General features: G+C 39.4%; 1 protein-coding gene across 18 annotated transcripts in view; it reads left to right on the forward strand.

Annotated features, from left to right (window-relative positions):
• Positions 1 to 17,006, forward strand: part of PLEKHA5 (pleckstrin homology domain containing A5) — a 242,584-nt gene that overhangs the window by 85,610 nt on the left and 139,968 nt on the right. Inside the window, exon 4 of one of the 18 annotated variants that reach the window (XM_067695833.1) lies at positions 8,761 to 9,336. The exons of 16 other annotated variants lie outside the window; for them this stretch is intronic. In XM_067695833.1, the coding sequence (XP_067551934.1) occupies positions 8,761 to 8,815 (55 nt within the window). In that variant the 3' untranslated portion in view covers positions 8,816 to 9,336. Of the gene's footprint in view, positions 1 to 8,760; positions 9,337 to 14,034; positions 14,172 to 17,006 lie in introns of those variants that run through there. One more of the 18 variants, XM_067695825.1, reaches the window with a different exon arrangement.

Genomic DNA, 17,006 nt, shown 5'->3' on the forward strand with positions numbered 1-17,006 from the left:
CAGCCAAATCAGTTGTTGCTTATATCAGTCTCGTCCCCTAAACTCATCCTGTTGCAAGACAGGAGATGCTTGTTGATCAACTGCAGCTGCCACTGACCAAAACAACGATACAAAATAAGCTAAACTGTAACTTAATCAGACGAGGAGGATCCCCTGTGACTTCAGATCACTCCAGAACTTTGTACAATAACCATTTCTTGTCATCCACAGTTCCTGCAGGGCAGGAATTGAGCTGCTCAGTAGGGCAGTTCTGGCTCAGGGTGTCTTATGAGCTTTTAGTTTGATGTTGACTGGGGCTTGGGAGCTGGGGATGGAGGGTCACATGGCTAGCAAGTTGGGACTGGCCAGTTGGTTTCTCTCCACATGGACCCCTCCACCGGGTTATGTGCCTCTCGACATGGCAGCTGGCTTTGTCCAGAGCGAGCCATCTTAAAGACCAAGACGGAAACCCAAGGAGGTGCGATACATAGGTGTGCGTACCAGGAGGTGAGGATCCTTGGCTATCTTAGAGGCTGGCTACCATTCCTTAAAAGAATATCTTTATTGGGCTTCCCTGGTGGCGCAGTGGTTGAGAGTCCGCCTGCTGATGCAGGGGACACGGGTTCGTGCCCCGGTCCGGGAAGATCCCACATGCCGCGGAGCGGCTGGGCCCATGAGCCATGGTGAGCTGAGCCTGCGCATCCGGAGCCTGTGCTCCGCAACGGGAGAGGCCACAACAGTGAGAGGCCCGCGTACCGCAATGATAAAATTTAGAAAATGGGGTTCATGAGGAAATACTGAATCATTAAGCAAGTAATATTTAAAGTGCAGAATTATGAAAAATTAGTTAAATATTGGGAAGAATCTAAATGGAATTAATAAGGATAGAAAATAATTTAGTAAAATTAGTAATGCTAATCATTAAATAAGTAAAATGACCCATCAACTGGTCAGAGACATGTGTCACTAAATTTTTACAGAGTAGACAGAAGACTGTCATACACATTTCACTTAATTGCTGCTCTAGATTAGGCATTGGAAACAGTGGCCTGTGGACCAAAGCCAGCCTGCTGCCTTTTTTTGTAAATAAAGTTTTATTGGAATGCAGACACATCCATTTGTTTACATGTTGTCTATGACGGCTTTCTCACTACAAGAGCAGAGGTGATCACTGTGACCAAGACTGTTTGGTCCACAAAGCCTAAAATATTTGCTGTCCTTTGCAGAATAAGTTTGTCGACCCCTGCTCTAGATTTAGATTTTAGACTTTTAAATACAAGGTTAGGTTTTGTACTGTTGATGAGATGCATAAATCCAAGGACTGTAGCATGTAAGTGGACTTATAAACACAAAGGAAGGTGCAGTGTTAAGTGTTTTTAATTTTTTTTAGAAGAAAACTCTTAATAATTAGAAGAGGGGTAGAATATAGTGAGATTCACAAGAATAATGCTTCATTAGGGAAGACTTTAATTAGGATAATTCATGAGCTTCACATGGGGCTCGTGGGGGAACACATGAGGCCAACATTTGAAAGACAAATGTGAACATTATGTTGACTGAATTAGGTTATTGTGAAAAAGCAATTTAAAATTTTTAATCAGTTTCTTACTCTGAATTGGAAGTGAGGAGTGTTATTATTTACTTGGAATTCTATTCTGGTTTATGATTAGAGTTTTGATTTCCTTTTTTTTCTTTTTAACATGAAAATATAGTCTTAAGAACATGCCCCTGAGTAATACCCATTTTCTACCCATGTACGGTGGGATGACTTGAAGAGATGCAGGTACTTATCAGTCTTATAATATGCTGCAGACAAACAAGAATGAAATTTCTGGGTAAGAAGCACAAAGTTTAGGGCTCAGGGTCAGACAAGTGAGGACAAGATGCTAGGTACTTATGTGCAAGGGTTGCAATATATTTCTGATAGTACCAGCAGCATATATTCTCCAACTGGATTGGTTTTATGGTCATTATTAAAAACTACTTTTCTAAACTAGTGAAAAGAATTTATACCAAATATAATATACGTTAAGATTATGGTATAAAGAAGAAAAGATTTAGAGATGAAGTTATTAGTATTCCCTGAAGTTAACAGCTACCATTTATTGGGTACTTACACTGGGCCAGGCATTGTGTCAGGTACATTTCAAAAATTAGCTCCTTTAATGCTCACAGTAACTCCATAGGGTAAGAAATGACGTTATCTTCACTCAGCACATGAGTAAACTGAAGCTCAGAGAGTTTAAGTTGCCCACATTTAGTAGCAGGACTAGGGCTTGAATGTGGGGGCATCTCGCTCGGGTCTCTCCACACCACGCTGCTCACCTGGGCACCTGTCACCTTGCTTCTGGCTCCTGTTGGTTTCCTTTCTGTTTTCCCTTCTTCCCATCTCTTTTTCCCATTCTCATTTCCTTTTTTCCTCTTTTTATCAGTTAATTGCATAACTGATAAATGCTGTGGAAAACAATTTATAAAGCCCAAAAGGGTACAAACTGTCAATAAAACATGAAAGTCACTTCACCCAGGCTGCCAACAGTCACTGTTCTCTCACCTGCTTCTGGGATGATGTACACGCACCAGAGACACCTGCCAGGATGGGACACACAGTTCTGCCCTGATGGGACACACAGTTCTGCCCTGTTCTTTTTGACAGGTGCACGACCTGTTCCATAGTACAGATACTTTAATTTATGCAGCCATTCCTGTTGAGTATCCTTTCGAATCTTGGCTTCTTGTTTTCCCTCTTTGTTGCTGTTTATGTAACTTTGCCTAATGAGCTTCTGGTGTTTGCCTTACCTACACTAATTGAGACGACTGAAGTGTATCTGTGAGTCTAGATGATCTTTGAAAAGCCATAGTCACGTTCTTCTACGACCTTAAATGGTATTTTATTGAGTCTAATTTCTTGAATAGGATTTTGTTTCTGTGTCATGAAGTCTTGTAACCCTTTCTTAAACTCCTTGAGAAGTGTCCTTCTTTGCTCATTTGTCAACAGATTACGTTTTGTATGTCAATTCTGATTTAAAGTTTTTTAGGGATCTGCTATTTCAAGCAGATGTTTTAAATTACCACAGAAAAGTAATTTTTAGAGTTGATTTGTCATAGGTCATTAAGCTGTAAAATCATATATATTGTTAAATCTATGTAGTGAAAAAATTTGAGCCACAAACTGTCAGGAAGTAATTTTTCCAAAAGAACATTAAGATAACCTAATTTCTGGTGTCATTTTAGTAATTTATTTAAATGAAGATCACAATTTACCATCATTGTTGATATATTGGTTAATTATACTTTTTATACAGCAGTTTTTCTTATTTTGGAAGGTCTTTTTTATTTTTTTTTAGAAAATCAACTTTTCTAAAATGCAGTAGGACTTCGTGTGCAGAGTGGCTATTTGTATATAGCAGACACTGGTACATATTTATAAATGATAGAAGAAATAAAACAAAAATTAAAAACTTATCATGTGTATCTAGCAAGAGTGTCTTACAAAGCAAGAAGAAAACCTACCCTGTCTGCCTCTTGTTTTAGGTACATATAAATAGAAGAGAGACATGAGGTGGCAGAGAAGAGAAAACATGAACTCCTTCTAACCCCTTCCCTCAATTTCCTGGCAGTGAGACTGTGGGCAACCTCTGTCTGTTTCACCTTTTTCCTCATATAGGATGTGTAGTAAATCTATCTGACAGTATTCTTTTTTTTTTAACATCTTTACTGGAGTATAATTGCTTTACAATGGTATGTTTGTTTCTGCTTTATAACAAAGTGAATCAGCTATACATATACATATATCCCCATATCTCCTTCCTCTAGCGTCTCCCTGCCACCCTCCCTATCCCACCACTCTAGGTGGTCACAAAGCACCAAGCTGATCTTCCTGTGCTATGCGGCTGCTTCCCACTAGCTATCTATTTTACATTTGGTAGTGTATATGTCCATGCCACCCTCTCACTTCGTCCCAGCTTCTCCTTTCCCCTCCCCGTGTCCTCAAGTCCATTCTCCACGTCTGTGTCTTTATTCCTGTCCTGCCCCTAGGTTCTTCAGAACCTTTTTTTTTGGATTCCATATATATGTGTTAGCATACAGTATTTGTTTTTCTCTTTCTGACTTACTTCACTCTGTATGACAGACTCTAGGTCCATCCACCTCATTACAGATAACTCAATTTCATTTCTTTTTATGGCTGAGTAATATTCCATTGTATATATGTGCCACATCTTCTTTATCCATTCATCTGATGATGGACACTTAGGTTGCTTCCATGTCCTGGCTATTGTAAAGAGTGCTACAGTGAACATTGTGGTGCGTGTATCTTTTTGAATTATGGTTTTCTCAGGGTATATGCCCAGTAGTGGGATTTCTGGGTCATATGGTAGTTATCTGACAGTATTCTTGTGCAAATGAAAGATCAGTCATATATCATCAATACCTGCAATGATTCTCAACAGGTTGGTACCATATTGCTGTTGAAGCTGCTTCTCTGGCTTATGAGTTTTTAGCTCTTTTTCTCTATTTTCTTTCTTTCTTTTTTTTTTTTATAGCACAGAATAAAGTGACCTTTATTATGTTCAATTTTTAAGACTAATTGTGAATGATATAGTGAACAAAGATATGTAAATGCATTTTAAAGGATTTACCACATTTACTTCAAACTTAAAGGAATAATAAGGTTCATGATGTACAGTTGATCCTTGAACAACACAGGTTTAAACTGCATGGGTCCAATTATACATGGATTTTTTTTTTTCAGTAAATATATACTACTATAGTACTACACGATCAGCAGTTGGTTGAATCCATAGATGCAGAACTGCAGATATGGAGGGCTGACTGTAAAGTTATATGCAGATTTTTGACTGTGTAGAGGGTGGGTGCCTCTACCACCTTCTGTGGTCAAGGGTCAACTGTAGTTATTTGATAGGGAGTTAGATGGGCTATGGAAAGAACACATAGATAAATTATTCACAGTAATTGCTGGATTAGAAATTTGGTTCCATGGATTTTGTTGTGGCATGCTTTTTTTAATATATATATATATACAGCAGGTTCTTATTAGTCATCCGTTTTATACACATCAGTGTATACATGTCAATCCCAATCTCCCAATTCATCCCACCACCACCCCCTACCCCCGGCTGCTTTCCCCCCTTAGTGTCCGTACGTTTGTTCTCTACATCTGTGTCTCAGTTTCTGCCCTGCAAACTGGTTCACTTGTACTGTTTTCTTTTTTTTTTTTTGAGAAATAGAGTAGTGATTTTTGAGTGGTTTTTAATTAATAGAATGAGAAAATAAGCAAAATGGGCTTTTTGGATCCCAGAATTGATTGATGATGTTGACATTATTAAAATTTTTAAATCCTTATATGATGGCTGTGGGATCGTTAAGTCCTGAGAACCTGTCTTCTTATTACATTTAGAAGTGAATATACCGCCTGCCAGCTGGACCTCCTTCCCTGCCCTTCCATAGAGATGGCTTTCTTCTCTACTGGCTCCACACTGCACTTCCAGCTTTAAGAACCTCTTTGTTCTGGTCTCACTCATACTCTTGGCAGCGTTCAGCATAGTTGGTCCTTGACACCCTTTCCCCCTTGGCTTCCATGACATCATGTACTTTTGGGTTTCATGCTGCTTTTCTGGGCACTCCTTGCTGGCTCTTCTTCTGCTCCAGCCACATTGGTTTCCCTGCCATTCTTCAGATATGCCAGTGATCTTACTTATTCCTACCTCAGGGACTTAGCACTGCCCTTTCCCTCAGCCTGGCCCTTCGTGCACATCTCATCTTTTTTTTGTTTGTTTGTTTGTTTTTGTGGTACGCGGGCCTCTCACCGCTGTGGCCTCTCCCGTTGCGGAGCACAGGCTCCGGACGCGCAGGCTCAGCGGCCATGGCTCATGGGCCCAGCTGCTCCGCGGCATGTGGGATCTTCCCGGACCGGGGCACGAACCCGTGTCCCCTGCATCGGTAGGCAGACTCTCAACCACTGCGCCACCAGGAAAGCCCCACATCTCATCTTTTGAATGAGCTCACCCAGACCCCCATTTAGCTCCACCACCCTAGCCACACCCTTCATTCCTCTATTTTTTTCTTTTTTTCACAGCACTTACCCACCCTGTCATACAACACGGTTTACTTATTTGTTACGTTGTATTTGTCTTCTCTGAGAGAGTGTAAACTCCATGAGGGCAAGGGTCGGAGTTTTTCACCCATATTCCAAGCACCTGTAATAGGCGTTGTGGATTGATGAAGGCACAGCATCTGTCCTGTGTTCCCTTTTCCGTCACCTCATTCACTTCCAAGGAGCTTTGCACAGCATTTGCCAGTCACCCATAAACCCACATCTCCAGCCAGACCTTGTCCCGCTTCTCCACCAACTGACCTCACCACACAGTGTCTCATGGACCTAATCAGAAGAACAATAAAATCTTTGCACCTTCCTTAATTTCTCTCTTTCCTTCACTTACCCACCTACTCGCAACCTCCAATCAGCAGGCTCTGTTGACCCTTCCTCTGCCCCAAAAGCATCCTAGATCTGCCCGCTTCTCTCTCTCTCTCTCTGCCGTACCTCACAGCTGCGCCACCATCACTTCTCACCCAGACAATTCCAGTGGCCTCTCAACTGTTTTCACTTCTCTTCTTGACCCTTTACAACCCATTCTCCATGCTGTAGCCAAAGGTGTCTTTTTAAAATGTACAGATGTACAAATCACATCACATTACAGCCTTTGAGCGGCTTTCCATAGCACTTAGAATAAAATCCAGAGTTCCTTCTCTGGCTCATAAATCCAACACCAGTGGACCTGCGACCTCTCACACCTCATCTCTCAGCTCTTTCTCTCGCCCACCACACTCTAGTCCCTGGGCCTTCTTTCTTCTCTTTATATATGGCGGCCTTGGAGCCTTTACACTGTCCACTCTGTCTGGGTTTCTTTTCCGCCTTCTCTGCCGTTGTTCAAGCCAGTGCTTAAATGTTACCTCCTCAGGACTTTGCTTGGCCATCCAGCCTTCATTCAGTCATTTATCTTAGCATAACCCTCTCCCGCTGACTTGTAGTCGGCCCTCCATATCCACGGTCCTGCATCCTCGGATTCAACCAACCACATATCGAAGATACTTAGAAAAAAAATTCCGGAAAGTTCCAAAACACAACACTGGAATTTGTCTCGCACCAGCAACTATTTATGTAGCATTTACATTCTATTAAATATTATAACTAATCTAGAGATGATTTAAAGTATACGGGCTAGGTTACATGCACATACTGCACCATTTTATATAAGGTGCTTGAGCCTCTGCAGATTTTAGTGTCCTTGGGGGGATCCTGGAACCAGTCCCCCGTGGATCCTGAGGGAATATGGTACATTCTTTGTTTATCGAGTTTCTTCCCCAAGGGAAAGTAAGCTCCGTGAGAGCAGAGACCTGTTTGCTGCTCTCTCCCTAGTATGTAGAACCGTGTCTGGCACAGAGTTGATGCTCAGTCACTATTTGTGAGTGTAATGAATATAGACAATAATATTGCACTATAATGATGTAATGTGATAAGTATTGCTTCAGTGGCAATCATAGTACAATATATAAATGTATCAAAGTAACATTAAATTTACAAAGTAACCTTAAATTTACAAAATGTAACATTAAATTTACAAAGTAACCTTAAATTTACAAAATGTTACATGTCACATTTATCAAATAAAAAATTTAAGTAAAAATAAATATTTGTGGGGACTTCCTTGGCAGTCCAGAGGGTAAGACTCTGTGTTTCCACTGTAGGGGGTGCGGGCTCGATCCCTGGCTGGGGAACTAAAATCCCATATGCAGCGCGGCCAATAAGTAAATAAATAAATATCTGTAGAATGAATGAATGAACAAAGGGAACAAATTGCTTTTTTTAGGTTATAAATTTCTGTGATACTTACGATAATATTTTAACCAATTGACTAAGAATCCTTAGAATGGAAAGAAATTGACTATTCTGGTTTTGGGGAAGAGACACTAAGAAATACGTTCTGTCTCTCAGTAGAAAGCAGAAAATAGTTCTGCCCCACCCTCATTTTTTCTTTTCACTTACACAATACAATATTTTTTAAAATATTTTTCTCTTATGTCTTTATTTGGAAGCAAAATTTTGCATTCGCTTTTGTTTTTCTCATAAAGCGCGAGAGATTTTCTTATAGCCTTAAGCATTGTCTATAGCAAGAGACAGCTTGAATTCCAAAATAATGTATAATTACATCTATTCATTATCTTGCCACACGCTAAGTAGATGCTAAGGGTTTGTTACTGCAATAAAAGTCATTGGGATATTTAGGTTTACTTTATGAAAATATGTTTTAAAATTTACAATTCTCCTTTTGTCAGACAGTAACAAATTATTGTGCAGAAGGTATTCCTTTACCAAAGACTTTTGCAAATATATGCCCTGGATTTTGCAGAGACTCTTCCTGTTATTTATTTATTTATTTTTTTAATTGTACATTGCCTGGGCTCACTTTATTGCTATATATTTGGAAAAAAATCCCAGTTGTATTAGTTATTAAGATTGCATATTTTAAAAAGTCACAGGGCTTCTACTTTTTTTTCTCGTTGATACGCTCTGAAGATCTTTGAATTGGAAAGCAGTAAAATCTGAATAGGACTCTTTTACCAACAAGATGTATAGCGTGAGTACTAATGACTGATTGTTACTGTGTTGTACTGAGGAACATCATCCGTTTGTCCCAAAGAAGGAAGTGGTGACAGTGGTGACTGTGGCTGCCTCTAACTTGTGGCTTATTTCTCCTCTTCAAGAGCCTGTTGCTTGGGGCTGGGAGTGGAAGTGGAGATTGACTGCAAACGGGCATAAGGGAACTTCTAGAGGTGATGGAAATGTTCTTGAAGTGGATGCGGTAATGGTTGCACGACCTATACATTTACTAAAAGTCACTGAATCGTGCACTTACCAGGTATGAGTTTCATGAATGTAAATTTAACTTCAATAAAACTAAATAGAAACCGATTTAGTCCTCCTTGCCTCATGTTCATTACTTCTCCCTTAACTATCAGTTCTTCTCTTCACAGTTACTCTCGTCTCTTACCCCGCCTCTTTTCCAGATTGTCTCAGCTATTGAAAATCTTTTTTTTTTTTTTTTTTTTTGATAATTCTGCCTCCTTCGTAAGCTTACTGCCCTTTAGATCTCATTCAGACCATGGGTTTTGGGGTCCAAAATTTTGGATCCACATTCCTGTACTGATTATCAGTGACACTGGGTAAGCCTCTTGAGCCTCTGTCTCCAGATCTGTAAAATAGGTAGACTAATAATCAGATCTATTGCATAGGGATGTTGCTAATATTAAATGAACCCATATGTTTTTAACATTCTGTAAGTGTTATTTATTGCTTTTTTTTTTTTTTTTAAGCATCCTAACAGTTGAGTTAGTGTAGCAAGTTCCTGGTGAACACACCAACTAGGGAATCATAGCATAGCTGTACCACTTGCCAGCTGTGTGAACTTGGGAAAGACAGTTAAAAAGCTCTTTGCCTTCATCTTCTCACCTCTATTTGAGATTTTAAATAAAGTTATCACGTAACGTTGTTGCAGGGGCAAATGATGCAACCCTTGTAAAGTTTGTAGCACAGTGTCTGACAAAAAGTAAGCCCTCAGTAAATATACTTGTTATTAAGTCTCTTGAGGACTCAGTCCCACCTGAGCCTTTTCTAAGCTGATTTTCAACCCCACAAGGCTATTAAAAAAGTGTTCCCGGGGTCTGTAGTGGTGAACCCCAGATGTATATTTCCTTCAGCCAATAGTAGATATCACCAGGGAGCTGTCAGGATGCTAAACTCCACCTTTTTCAAACTGAGCTAACTCTCCTTCCTGTCCGCTCTCCTTGTGCTGAATCACTCTCCCTGAGATGCAACCCTTACACCCGTCTTTTGCCTCTGTCTTCTCTGGCTTTAATTAGTCACCTCACTGCACCCACTTGCCCCAACCAGAATCCTTACAGTTGTACTCTAGTTTTCCATCTGTTTGACCCCTCCATCCAGTCCAGCACCATATCCTATTGATTCTGTCCTTAAAATCTGTCAAATTTATTATTTCCTCTCCAGTCTTCCTCTTACTGTACTACTTTTGACTCTCCCTCTAATTCTCATATCAACGATCAGTCCCCAGCCATTAATCTCCCTTCCCTCATCCATTTTCTGCGGACAAGTTGCCATCAACAATATATTTAAAAACATAAATAGGACCATGTCAGTGCACTATTTAAAATTATTTCGTGGGAATTCCCTGGTGATCCAGTGGTTAGGACTCTGCACTTTCAGTGCCGAGGGCCCAGGTTCAATCCCTAGTTGGGGAACTAAGGTCCTGGAGGCCGCATGGTGCAGCCTAAAAAAAAAAATTGTGTCTCTGAAGAGCTAGCAGTGATACATGTGTTCATTCATGTGTTTAGTGCATTCTAGAATTACTTATAAAGTCTTTCATAAACTGTCCGTGTGCCTTGCTGGCCTCTTTCTGCTTTGCTGCCCCCATACCATGCACACGCTTCCCGCCTTTCCCCACCCGTACGCATCTGCCCTGGCTTTCTGCCTTGCCGGTGTTGTTCCTTTGTTTGCTCTGAAAGGTCCTCTGAGGTATCCAGCTGCCTTTCTGTACCAGAACATCTTCATTCTTCCTGCCAATCCTGCTCAAATTTAACTGATCTGTAAATCATGCAAAATTATTGTATCTTTAACATCCTCCCTTCCCTGTCTCTATCATTGTCTTTCAATTATTTATGTGTCCATCTCGCTCTGTAAACTGATGGGTACCTCAAACAGCGGCTCTTAATCAGAGGAACCTCAAAATCATGTAGGGAGCTTCTTCATAACGTCTGGCCCCCACAACGAGTGTGCAGACTGAAAGATTTCTGGACCCTGAACGCGTGTGCTTGAGTGTGTTTTTGCTACCCAAATGATTCTGCTGTGACCCTCTGGTAAAAAACAAAACAACAAATTGCAATATAAGGCTCGTATGTTCATTTCCATTCTCCCTCCTCCCCTCCGCTTCCTGTGGTGAGGAATGAATGCCAGGTATGTTTATTACACAGAGAGATCCACCCAACCTCGCATGTGTACATGCAGTGAAATGCACTAGAACTGTGTACGGTCTTCAGAGGTTGCTTACTCTTCATAGACATAGGTTATATCTTCTGTTGAATTTTTACAGATTCATCCATTCTTATCAGGGTAGCATTTGGGAAACTTTTTATCAGGTTTTGTGGGTAGAGAAAGCGTAAGCAAGTAAATTAAAGAATGAGTGATGAGAGAGAAAGATTTAAAAGAAGAGAAAAAAAAACAGGACCTCTAGGTAAAATCAAAGGATACATGTAATTACAAGATGACCTCAAATTTGAATCAGACAGCTGAGGTCAGATTTTTAGGAGAGAGGAAGTTCAGTTTGAAGAGATGTTAAGTGATACGGAAGAATTCAAAAAAGTGCTTTGGACAAGGGCTTTACTACGCCATGTGCTGGAATAAATGCCTCTTTCCCCTGTTTTTGTATCTGCCTGTCTTTCCAAAGTTGACTCTTCATTCTGCATTTAACACATGACCCTAACTCTCCCATTATTCAGGGTATAAAATGCTTCTGGCCAGCTGCTTCCAAGTACCATCCCAGAATAATGAGCTTCTTTGTCCTCTTTTCCCTAGTCCCAGTGTTGACACTTTCTGGTCCCCATACCAGTTCCCAGGTCCTCTGCTGTCCTCCCTCCCAGTCCCTGACCTGGCTGTTTCCTCTTCCTTCCCTCTCCTTTCTGGGCCAGATCCTCACTATTCGTCTAGGCATTTCAAAAAGTTCACCCCCTTGCAAAACCTTTTCTGAATTCCCCTCATAGCATGCTTTCTGTCTTCCCTCCAAACTCCAGAACACAGAGGAACCTCTCTTCTGCCGTGGTGATCTCACCTTAGTTATTTGTCCTCTTGCCTCATCGTCTGTAAGCTCTGCTGGAGACAGATAGTCTTTCTCGTTTTTTACTTCCACTCCACCCGCATTGCCTTGTACCATGTGTCATATATAGATTTTTTTGTTTGTTTGCTAGCTTTCAGTGAAGAACTTTTCCTTTCTCATTCAGGAATCATAGAGCTTTCCTTGAGTACTTTAGGTAACTTACTCTTTCTACAGAATCCTCATCCTGACATGTACAGTACACAAAACTTACTAGACTTAACAGTACACGAGACATATGCATATTGACCGTTTTTGATAATTTGCTTTTTTTCTATGTTCCTTCACTTCCTGTGCTTTTTCGTTAAAGATAGAATGTTTATGTAGCACACAGCACCCACAGACCTTGTAGTTGAACTTATGAATTTTTCTTCGGTACATTTCTTTGGTACATGCTTTGGTAGAATGCTAAAGAAACTAGTGTGTTGGTACGTTTCTTTGAATGTAACACTTTTGTTTTCTAGAAGGGTATTGGAATTAGATGTGGTTCCATAAATGGTTCTCTGTGTTTGTTTGTTTTAAAACTTTAACATTTTATTTTTTACAACCTCTCTGAACCTTTAAGGATCTTGTCCCACCATTTATGAGGGACCTTATCCCGGCTGCTACCATGGAGTTTGTCTATTTCCTACGCCTTCTTACTTTCCCAGGCCTTCCGTGTTAATTTGGGGGTTGGGGGAGGAGGGAGAGAGTTCACAAAATGAGACATCTGTAGCAGGGCGGGGTATACGTAGTTTACAATAGGGAAGTGGTAGAAGTAACCAAGGAGGATTGTGAAGAAAGGAAAATCGTAAATTAGCACATGGGCCCATTTAAAGGGCAGCCCCACTCTGTCAGTGGTTTGCTCTCCCAGGCTGGGTGTGTGTTGAGTGCATGGACACTTCCTAGTTTGCTTGTCTGCCCAAGGTGAAAATGGGAAGTGGACATTTGAGAATTGTCTGGTTGGTTTGGTGGGGCTGGCTGTATCTGCTGTGCTAGGTTTCTGTTTCTGCAAGACTGAACTGGTCATGGTGAGCAGAAGATAAGCTTCTTGACCATATTTCCATCATATAAAACTGTATGGCCTTTGCAGCAAGTTACTCAACAAACCAGGCAAATTAGTTACTTGGTGACAGAAACATGCATACACAAACTATTTGGTTGATTTGTGTGTGTGTGGCATTTTGGTAAAATTGTTCTTGAAAATGCAAACAAAAAAAAATTAAGTCCTATTTAAAGCTTTATCAACATTTGGGTGAGGTCTGTTTTATATAAGCATGTAATCTGTTATATAATGTATAATCTATAGGTGAGAAAGATCCTATTTGCTATAGTTTGAAGAGAGCAGACATTTTTAATAAACACACTGAACATTCTAGTTTACTGATACTTACTAATATTTCCAAAGGAGAAATTAAAATACTACTAGATAGTTTGTAGATGGCTTTATTTAGTGAATAGGCAGGAGGACAGAAGAAGAGGTTAAAAAGTGAAATATGAAAGGCTTATAGTTTGCTTAATTTATCAGTGGTCAGATTTATTTTTGAGGATCACATCCTGGATATCTTGAAATTTCCAGTTCATTCCAGCATTTTGTTTGTTTTTTTGCGGTACGCGGGCCTCTCACTGCTGTGGCCTCTCCCGTTGCGGAGCACAGGCTCCGGACGCGCAGGCTCAGCGGCCATGGCTCACGGGCACAGCCGCTCCGCGGCATGTGGGATCTTCCCGGAACGGGGCACGAACCCGTCTCCCCTGCATCGGCAGGCGGACTCTCAACCACTGCGCCACCAGGGAAGCCCCATTCCAGCATTTTGGATGCTTATGTGGACATAGTTAATGAAACCTAAGGACTTGTTTGAATAACGGTATAGGAATAATCATTTCCAGTCACATCACGTTAAATGAACCACAAAAATCATGAAGTTAAAAACAAATCAGTTATCATTGGGTGGTTCTGTTTAGTTTATTGCAGTAAATGATCTTCGACTGAATTTGCAGCTCTCGGAGTTTGGAAGTAGGCCATCACATGCTGACATGAAATACCAAGTCATTTAAATTAGATACCGAGCATGCTCATATGAAGTACTTATTCTTGGAGGCTGCAGTGTGGTTCAGTTTTCTTCTAGCGGAAATAGCAGAAAAGAGATCACGGTGTGCCCTTTTGTCATCATTCTGTCAGAGAGCATGTAATTTGTCTTTGGAAGCCAGAGGCCTGAGACAAAGAGAAGAATGCAGCTTTTAGCCAAAGGCTATTTGGTGAGTTAATTAGCTGTTTTATTCTATTCTGTAATTCCTAGCAAGGCTCTGTCTTTACTTATATCTGCTGCTTGTTTTGTACTAAGCTGAAGCTTTATGTAGCAAGTAACTTAGCTGAGACTGGGAGAAAATTGTTTCCGCTGTCCAAATCTCAATCTTTTGAAACATTTTCAGTATATTTCTCAGGTGACAAGTTTGTAAATTGCTATGATGATATTCCTCCGTATTCTCCACAAGTTTCATTTGCTCACTGGTGCTGAATAACGCTGGCAGAATTGTGTGCTGAGGGAGTTCAGGATTTGTCTATGTGAACAGTTTAACATTTTTGTTCTTGTATTTTAATTAAATTGTAATTTGTGCTTTCACACTTTTAAACTGTATCTAATAAAGTAGTGGCCTAAGAGCAAGAATTTAGCCTAAGAGCAAGAATTTTTAAACCATATGTAATAAAGTAATAGCATAAGAGCAAGAACTCTTCAAAGAGAATGAGAGGCTCCGTTGTGATAATATGTCCATGTATGTTACATAGGTGGTTCAAAAATAAATTGGTTTTATAATATAATTGGTCATTTAAAATACTCTAAAATAAAATGAGATTGACAACACTTTGTGAAATACGTTACAGTTATTCAGGATTCATATTTGGAATTTGTTCTGTTTTTAGCTATTGAATTAGCTACAGAAGTATTGGAAGTACAATAATAGTTTTGCCATTTGGGACTCTTCTCACTTCCCTTGAGCTCATATATGGTGATTGCTAGGCAGATAATCTTACTTAAATGTTTTGTGATTATTTTCTGTTATCCAACATGTTCATGTTTTACCATGAAGTTAAAGGGGGGAAATCTTTTTTTGCAATTTTTTGTCATGTTATCTTCTCATAACATCAAGCAACATTTAAAATCTGTAAATTATTATTTCATAATGAACATGATTTTTATTATATATTTATAATAGATAAACTTGGCAAGCAAATCTTCAGGGTATTCTCCTAGAAATTAAAATTGCATACTCTGCTCGAGATAAATCGTTGTATTTTTTGAAGATTTGAAGAAAAAGCATAAAATTATCATATTTATTTCCTTGGGGGGAAATCATGTTTGTGAGTAAACGGAAATGTCAGGTAGGGAATTTGAGGTATAGAAGGTGCATTAAAGAGCTCTAGAAAAACGATGAGGGGGTGGGAGGAATAGGAAAAGAATACTAAAAGCCCGGTGCCTTCAAACGCCAGGCAATTATGTGATGCTTTCCTAAAATATCTTTATTTTGAGAGCTGCCCCCACTATGCCATTTTCCAGGATTGGCACATGTGAAGGAGGTGGGTGTATACTTAAGCTTGTATATTCATGGAAAAGGGAGGATTAGCAGTTAGAGATGAGCACTGCATGACAATACTCAAAAACTCTATCCCCACTTCTAAATACTGACTCACTTGTGTGCCCTTGGGTGGCAGCTACACCCTGTTTATTTACACTTATTTTTAATATAATATTTTACCATGGTAATAGGAGGTTCATTTAAGGTTTCGAAAGTAATAAGATGATTTCTTGGACTGTTGCAGAGATTCATGAGAGCTGTAAGTCATTCACAGATAGCTACTGTGGGAAAGAAGCAAGTATTGCTTTTACAGAGTCCTATCAGCTGTTTTCTTTTTTAATCAAAAATATTTCAAATGTGTAAGTTCTCTGTGGTCTTCAGAAATACACATTCCATGTCTATTATATAAGTAGAAGATTACAGATTTTAACTTTTTCCCCCATATTTACTCACGAAATAATCATGAAATTTGCATGGCAAAATGATACTTTACACTGCTTTCTCTTACGTATTTAGTCCCATTTACCTCTAATCATAGATCTTCAGTAGAAGAGAAATGGATAATAAGCAGAAGATTTATTAAAGAAAAATATTAAGGAATACTGGGAAAATGAAAAGACAGGACTATGAAAAGAAAAATTACTGATGACAAGGATTTCTTTGCCAGGTTTCTAAAGATTAAGTGTATACCTGTATATTTTGTTCATTTCCAAATCATTAAGTTCAGGTACTCACTTATTAAACTTAGCATCTACCAATTAAGGAGCATTTATTTCCATAGCTTTTATGGAGTTCAGTAGTGCTTAGAGATCCTGAGTGGTGTTACTTGAAAATGGGGGCAGTGGTCAATTAAGTCTGGGTAATAATGGGCCAGGAGGCCTTGTTTATAGCACAACTTCTTGGCCTTTAACATCTTGTTCAGAACTTTTTCCTCTGGAATATGGTTTACTTTTGAAAAGAAAAACCAATACATGGTATTAAACATTTAGCAAACATTTTAGTAATTCTGAATATGTATTTCTTATATTGAAATATATGGAAAAGTGAAGGAAGAATTGTGGGTTTGCATATATCTTCCAGAAAATTACCTCAGTTCTTTTCTCATTTTGTATTTAGAAGAACCGTCTTAGAATTACAATGTAAATGGGATTTAGAGGGTATGATTAAATTTGGTGATATAAGCTAAAATTACATTCTTAAAAGCCCCAAATGCTAGAAGTGTAGGCAGTGAATACCCTGTGGAGGATTTGGGGCACAATATGACCAAGTAAAGATTTTGATAATTCTCACAAGTTCTAATTCATACTCTTAAAATTACGCCTAGATTAGTCCCATGGAGAAACAAATTAATTTTTAAAATATGATTTGTAATGGGAAATAACGTGTTTATAATCTGTTGGGCCTGGGTTCTAATCTAGCTTTTGCCACTTGTAACTGTAGGCAAGTATCTGCATTTCTCTATTTTCTGTGTTTTCAATAGTAAACAGAAATGTCAGTACTTTTCTTTTAGATTTATAG

Source organism: Pseudorca crassidens, chromosome 11, assembly GCF_039906515.1.
Source record: "Pseudorca crassidens isolate mPseCra1 chromosome 11, mPseCra1.hap1, whole genome shotgun sequence".
Lineage (NCBI taxonomy): Eukaryota > Metazoa > Chordata > Mammalia > Artiodactyla > Delphinidae > Pseudorca > Pseudorca crassidens.